Raw genomic sequence first — 7,887 nt, 5'->3', positions numbered from 1 at the left:
ATCATGAATAATAAAATCATTCTCTATTATTTATATGTGTAATAAAGAATAACTTTTTATTGTTTATTTTGCAAAAGTGAAAAAAGTGGAGAGTGAAACCCTCCATTGCAGACCGCAGGAGAAGACGAGAAGCAACTCTTAGAGCCTGTTTGGAAGTTTGGTTACTGTTGTTTTTCAATTAGCTTTTCGTGTCAAAATATATGCCTTACTGTTGTTTTTCAATTAGCTTTTCGTGCCAAAATATATGCCAATGATATTTTTTTATTTTTTAAAAATTATTTTTGACATCAGCACATCAAAATGATTTGAAAACACTAAAAATATATTAATTTGAAGTTAATAAAAAAATAAAAAAAATTTCAAATTTTTTCAAAAATGCTTTTGAAACACAGAAACAAACAGGTCTTTAGTTATTTTTGGCAAATCCATGGTTTCAACATAATTTTTTATGAATGTCACAAACAATAAATGAAATTTTATTAATAATCAAATAGGTTGAAAGTGTGATTTGTTTTAAAAGCAAAAGTTACCTTATAAACAAACACTATTGTAGTGTGATTGAAAATCATCATCAACCGTTAATGTGCTTCTTAAAAGAGATTTGAACGATAAAAGAATATATGGGTTCATTTGGTAACTAAAACGTGCAAAAGGCAACTTCCAATTCTCCATAGCTTTTCAACTAGTAGAAATTCAAAACCAGAGAGAGAGAGAGAGATCACCCTTACAAGAAAAAAACAAATTCATAAAATCATATGTATTAAATGACCTATTTAGTCCACTGTCTTGTTTTCTCTGGTGTTCTTATCATAAAATCACATAGAGAAAGAAAGAAAGGAATTGTAGTCAACCTATTCCAAAGCCTTGACTGGAGCGATGTTTATACAACCGAGTCTCCCACACTGCTCCCCTCTGCTCGTCACTGACTCGAAACCTCCTCACTGAATCTGAAATGATCTGCTAAGATCCCCAAATCCTCCACCACCAACCTTTCGCTCCTCTGCTTCACCAAAATGCCCACCACCACCACCCCCCTCCTCCTCCTCCTCCTCCTCTTCCTCCTCCTCACCACCACAACTCCCTCCCCAATCCCAGGCCTAGACTCTTTCCTCTCACACCAATCATCTCTAGATCCTCTTTCCACCAACGATTCCTTCCCCTCCCTCCCTCCCTCCCTCAAAAAATCCCTCTCGCTCTCTTCCCCTCCCCCCCACATCCCTTCCTTAATCTCCTCCCTCCTTTCCCTCACTGTCCAACTTTCGCTCAACATCCGTCTCGTCGGCCCCTCCTTCCCCTCCTCCTCCTCCTCCCTCCTCTATTCCTTCCTCTCGACCGCCCACATCGCCGATCGCTTCCACGTCATCACCACCGACCCCATCCCTTCCCAAAACTCCCACCATCTTTCCATCAAGCACTCCCCCCACCTTGACATTTCCCACGCGAGCTCCACCCTCTCATCTCGCCTTGCCGAGGCCCTTAAATCTGCAGTTTCCGAGACAACATCTTCCCTCCGAACCCCTCTCCTTTCCATCCCTTACGACACAGTAGACCGGATAATCAAGCAAGAATTTGATAGAGAAAAGCCTGTGCATGGGGTTTATGTTTATTTGATTAATTTGGGTTCGCAACCCAAGAACTATGCCTATAGTTATTCGGCTGGAGACTCCTCTCCTGGCCTCACTAAATGTTTAGGAACTATTTGGACTGGTAAAGAGAGGTATCTTTGGATTGATCTATCTGCTGGCCCAGTTGATTATGGCCCGGCTTTATCTGGAGATGGGGTTTTGCCTAGAGGTGAATTTCACCCTCTTGCGGCAATGCATGGGCGACCAAAGTCGCAAAAGGCGTTGTTAGCGGACTTGGCGTCGTTGATTTGGAGGGCTTATCAGGTATTACTTGTGCCCTCTTTGAGAATTCCTGTGCATTTTGAGAATTCTTTGATAGTTGAGTTTATACATATTTATGGGTCTGAAAGTGCTAAGGATTTGAGTGGGTTTGATTGGAAGGAGATTGAGAGGACGTTTATGGATGAGGCTAATGAAGGTGGGTTGTTGTTGAGGAATCAGAATTTGGCGTTTAGGAATTATGAAGTGAATTATGATCAGTGTCCCATTTGTGCGTTTGCGATTTCCAGGTCAATTAATTCCTATACTTCGAGGTTCTTGTTTGAAAATTTTACTTTAATTGTGAGTGAGTATTTGGATTCGAAGAGATTGCATCAGATATTATCTGATTCCGCTGAGGAGTTTAGGAGGATTGCAGGCATCCCTGAGGAGGATTTCAGTAGAGTGCTGCCTGTTTATGTGTTTGATTTGGATTACAATATGATGTTGATGCTTGATCGGTATCATCAATCTGTTGCGTTTAGGGATATGATTATTGCAGTGAGGACAAAGACTACACAGACTGTGAGTGATTATAGTTGCAATGGTCGTCACGTGTTTACGCATACTAGAATGCTTGAGAGACCACTTGTTGGTTCTATTCTACAGAGTATGTGGGGAGTGTCACCAACCCATTTGTCATGGAGTCCAAGGCATAATAATACTTTGGTGGATTATACATGGAGTGTTGGACAAACTCCATTTGGGCCTTTCTCAGAGATTTCATCTTTGTCATTTGTGCAGAAAGATTCAGCTCGTAGAAATGTGCTGTTGACGTTGTTAAATTACAGTGTAACTAGCGTTGTTGATGTTCTTGAATCAATTGCGGCACATGGTGGGGACAGGAATCTCCTAAAACAGAATCGGCATATTGAGTTTGTTCAGAGATGGAACCTGTTCAAGTACAAGCTGGACAAAGCAATTTCTGCAATATCACATTTGGACTTTGACATGGCTTTATATTATCTGCGGTCCTCTGACCATGATATGTATGCCATTCACTCTCTGGTCTATCATGCATCCCAGGAATTGGAGGCATCACTTGTTTGTTTTAAGGACCCACCATTTCCATGGGGTTCAATGTCTATGTCCGCTTTAGGGGTCTTTGCTCTCATTTATGTTTATTCTAAAAGAGAGAGACTTTTTAGAAACAAAAGAAAGCAGTTTTGAAGCTATTTAGAGGAATAGAATTCTGTATCATGTGAACACAATACAACAAACCTTCTTCTGTGAGGGGTACATCTGGAGGTTGGAAATTAATGTGCAGTTTTCTTGACATGCTTACTTCAGTTGAAGCTGATATATTGCCATGTTGTCCAGCTTCCATTGTTTGCTGTAATTTCGCTACTTTTCTGGCTAAATGCTTGTTTTTCACCTTTGGCTGCTTCCTTGATCCCATCGTTTGTTTTTTTTTTTTGGTACATTACTGTCAAGGAAAATGGAACCATCTGTGCACTTGAAAGTTAGGGGAGTTGTAGCTGTTCTGAAAGCTATATGTATTTCGTTTCATGCCTTGTGATTGAACTGGTTTTGGAAGTAACAGATAGCTTCTGATGGTTATAACAATTCGGGATTAAGGCACAATTTGTAGATCCAGTCATGCTTCTGGGCTACTCATTTTTTAAATTATTGAAAAATTAAAGCCATGCTGTCATAAAGGTCCTATTAATTTCAATATTTTCTAAGAAAAGTCCAAATAGTAATTGCCATGATAAAGGTTAATGAGTTCTTAGAAGCTCAATTGACTTCATGGTTCGCCGGGGCCATTTCATGGAGATTCTGAGTTTGTTGTAAAGGATTATTTAGTATTTGTCACTTCATCTGCTTTACTTTTTGATGTCCTTCTAACCAGGTGTCAACTACTGAGTGTCTCATTATCATCGGCCTCAAATTTGTGCTTTACTTGGATTGTGCCACTTTTCCTGTTAAATTTCTTGGTAACTCTATTTAAGTGCTTCGTAGTCCGGTAAATGCAGTATGGACAGAAAGGGAGTTAAAGAGTAGGCATTAATATATACATCTTAGTGAAATGCAGTTGCATTTGAGAAAATCAAGTTTTGTGGTTTATACCCAACTTTCGTGAAATGCAATTAGGAAATAATTCAATGTTGAATAGAGAACATGATGCACATTCATTTGCAATGATTTGATGCAAGAATCTTGTGTTCAGGCTATTTGGAGAAGGCAATTGAGTTATTTCAAAGTTGAAATTGGTGTTTGCAGAATGATGGGTGTTATTAATGCCAGTTATATGGGGTGGAGGGTAACTTTAGGAGCTTGTATGACTTTTCTGTTTGTTTTCGTGTTTTGAAAGTTTTTTTTTTTTAAATTAATTTTTTTTAAACTAATATTTTTTTAGTGTTTTTAGATTTTTGTTTTTGTGTTTTGAAAACTTTTTTGAAAAAAATTAAATTTTATTTATTTTAAATTAATATTTTTTTAGTATTTTCAGATTTTTTTATGTGATAATGTTAAAATTAATTTTTTAAAAATAAATATATATATATATATATATATTTTAAAATAAAAAATATTTTAAAAAATAATCACTATTATATCTCCAATCATATCTCCACCAATCATGTTAATGTTATATGTTATTTATGTTTTTCAACAGGGGTCTCAGGAATTTGGAACTGCGGTTTGGGTGCTAGGTTTCTAAATTTATTCTCTCCCCTAGTATTTGTTGTCTTAGGAAGCAAAGGGGTTACAGGTTTAATTAGTCTTTATTTATGACTGGATCATTAGAATTCTGTCTGACCTTTAAAAGTGAATGAGAAATTTTGGGTGGCCTGCTACGTGGTGCAATACCCTTTCAGGGGTTTTATTCGAATCCTGCGAAGGAGGGTAGGGCTTTGTTGAAGTAAATCCTGGATAATTATCATACCTTGTCTTACTTCTACGTAGGAGGACAACCTTTCAGCGATGGTGAGCTAGGGCTATAGCCTAGTAATTAGGTACTGATGTTCACAGAATTTAAGACTATACAGTAAAGATTCAAATATATTTTGTTAATTAGGTACTGATGTTCATAGAATTTAAGACTATACAGTAAATATTCAAATAAATTTTGGGTCTTAAAAAGATAATAATCTAAAGTTATTTTAGCTTCTACCTCGCGGGATTCAAGGATATTTGATCTTGTATCATGCTTAATTAATATTTAAAAATATATTTTTATTAAAATTTTATATTATCATTTTATACTTAAAATATTAATAACTTTTTAACTAAAATATATTTTATAATAACAAGTCTGATAATATAAGATATTTTTAATTTATGATAAATATTTATTTTAAATGCAGGTCTTCTCATCTGGTAAATGTTTATTTTAAATGCAGGCCTTCTCATTATTTAAAGGATTGATTATTGTAATTAACCACCGGACATGAAAGGACAAAAAAAAAAAAACTAAGTTTAGAAAAGAGATATCGATTTAATTTAAATTCGAACACTGTTCAATCATTGAGTTATATTTAGAGTTATAGATCTTAAATTTTAGATTGGTTTATGTGGCTAGAAAGATAAAAAATAGATCTATAACTTTTATTAGTATGAAAAGACTCAAATTTGTCGTTTTTGAGTTCAAAGTTTGATCCCAAAAGAGAAGTCAAAATCTGTCCTGTAATCTAGCCCAAACACTGCTCAAAGTTTTACCCATAACTAGAGTTTTAGAAGGCTAAATTATGTGAAATTTGGTGTCTGGAAGAAAAAGACAATTTCCAACAACTTTCATGAAGAAGACTCGCTCAAATTCTGATGGTAGAAATGATATTTTATCTAAACAAGAGCTTGAGGGCTATCCACCACATCCACTAGCAGCACTGCTCATTATTTTAGATATATCTCGAGCTATAGTACTCCAAATGCTTTGAAATTTGGTGGGTAAAAGGAAAAGATAATTTTCAACAACTTTAATGAGAAACACTTTGTCAAATTCTGATTGCATCAATGTCATTTCATCCAGCTAAAATGCTTGAGTGTTGCTGTCCACTAAGTCCATTAAATCAGTAGTTGGTCACTACATCAATTATTAATTACTAAATGAATAGTTCTGAATTTTAGCTTATAAAAGAAGGTATTTTTCATTCATTTAGACATCTTATTTTTCATATCAAGATCATGTTCTTGCTCTCTCTCTTTATATTTTTGTAATTCATAAATTTTGCTTTCATTAATTTGTTGTTCATGCTTTTCATTTTCTTTACTATACTTAGTTAATTTATATCATATTTATGTTCTTATATTATTTATTTATGTTTTTCTTCTTCATAATATCTAGTTAAGTTAATTATGTCAAGGTAAAAAGGTTTCACTAATGGTGTTAAGATAAATATAATATAAACTCAATATGAACTTCAATGTTTATATTCTAAACAACTTCCTATTAACATGTCTTATTATTTTTTTTCTTATTAATTCTTAATACCTTACTTATTAAATGGTTAATTTAGATTTATTATTATTATTATTATTTATAATTTATATAGTTAATTTTCTTGTGGTTCGACCCCGATATTATCGGGTTATTTATTACTTTGACACTCTTGCACTTGGGATAAGACATCAATTCTTTGATCATGTCAAGTTTTTGGTGCCGTTATTGGGGTGGTAAATTCTTGTATAAATTATAATATTTATTTTATTTTCACTTTTTACTTTTCTTATATCTAACTTTTGTTTCTTTTCTTTTGTTTTCTTCTTCCTTTTATTTTCTTTCTACATGTGCATGAGAGTTTGATCACGTACATTAAGTGATAGACTTTGTAGGATATCCTCATCATTTTCAAAAAAAAAATAGCCGAAGAAGATAACCAATCACTTTATAATGAGAATAATGAGAATCCTATAAAAACAAGTGCACCCTCATGTATAATTTTTCGTCCTGATACATCTCACTTTAATTTTAAGCCAAGCATTATTCAACTTTTACTTTTTTTTCATGGTTTAGATCTAGAAAATTCATAAATGCATTTGAGAGAATTTAAAAAAGTCTGTAACACCTATAATAACTTAAATTATAGTATGAACACCATGAGATTAAAGCTTTTTTCTTTTTCATTAAAAGATAAAGCTAAAACATTGCTACAAAATCTTAGGTCAAGATACATTCATGCTTTGGATGAAATGCAATAACAATTTTAAAAGAAGTTTTTTTCATTTCACAGAGCAAACTCTTTCAAAAAACAAACCTCTACTTTCACTCAAAAACCAGAAGAATAAAGCAAAATTTGTGAAACAAATGAACATGCAACCAATGATTGTCCAACTTTGCTTTCTTTCAAAGAATGCTCCATGAACAAACTCATGCTTTAAATAGTTTTCAAATGCCCAATCATAACCTATATTCGCAAATATACAATCCTGGTTGGAGAAATCACCCAAATTTCAGTTGGAAGAGTGGTAAGAATAATGTACAAACTTCACAACCATCGTTTCAAGCATACTATAATTTCCAAAATTATCATAGATATGTACCTCCTTATGCTCCACCTCCTAGAAGAAATCTTGAGGAAATATTATATGCATTCATTGAAAAGTAGGAGACAATCAACACTCTAAATGCTCAAACCATAGTAGATCTAAAAGATGCTCTTGCAAAATTCACATCTACTCTTAGTTTTCAAGAGAAAGGTAAGTTTTCATCTCAACCACAAAAAAATCCAAATAGTTTCGGAAGCCATCACATGGATTAAATCAAATCAGTCATCAGTTTTCGTAGTGATAAGGTTATTGAAAAACCCACTATTGAACCTTGTGAGAAAGATGATGAGTTAATTCCTCGCCAACATTTCCATTTCCTTATGACATGACCAAATAAATAAAAGTTATTCACAACTCTGAAATATTTGAAACTTTCAAGCAGGTAAGGATGAGTATACCTTTGTTGGATGTTATTAAATAGGTACCTTTCTTATGCTAAATTTTTAAAAGATCTATGCATTGTAAAGAGAAAACTGAATGTGAAAAAGAAAGCCTTTCTAGCCGAACAAGTAAGTGC

General features: G+C 33.9%; 1 protein-coding gene across 1 annotated transcript; it reads left to right on the top strand.

Annotated features, from left to right (window-relative positions):
* Positions 1–637: 637 nt before the first annotated feature.
* LOC105114573 (uncharacterized) lies at positions 638–3,269 on the top strand. Its single transcript, XM_011011149.1, has one exon. The coding sequence runs from the start codon at positions 1,014–1,016 to the stop codon at positions 3,051–3,053; it is 2,040 nt and encodes a 679-aa protein (XP_011009451.1). The 5' UTR covers positions 638–1,013; the 3' UTR covers positions 3,054–3,269.
* Positions 3,270–7,887: the final 4,618 nt, after the last annotated feature.

The sequence above is a fragment of the Populus euphratica genome, unplaced genomic scaffold (genome assembly GCF_000495115.2).
Source record: "Populus euphratica unplaced genomic scaffold, PopEup_1.0 scaffold956.1, whole genome shotgun sequence".
Classification (NCBI taxonomy): Eukaryota; Viridiplantae; Streptophyta; class Magnoliopsida; order Malpighiales; family Salicaceae; genus Populus; species Populus euphratica.
This window is presented reverse-complemented; position numbering and strand designations above follow the sequence as displayed.

Excerpts from the sequence above, each read along its gene's own strand:
- LOC105114573 (XM_011011149.1), top strand. The coding sequence starts at position 1,014 with ATGCCCACCACCACCACCCCCCTCCTCCTCCTCCTCCTCCTCTTCCTC.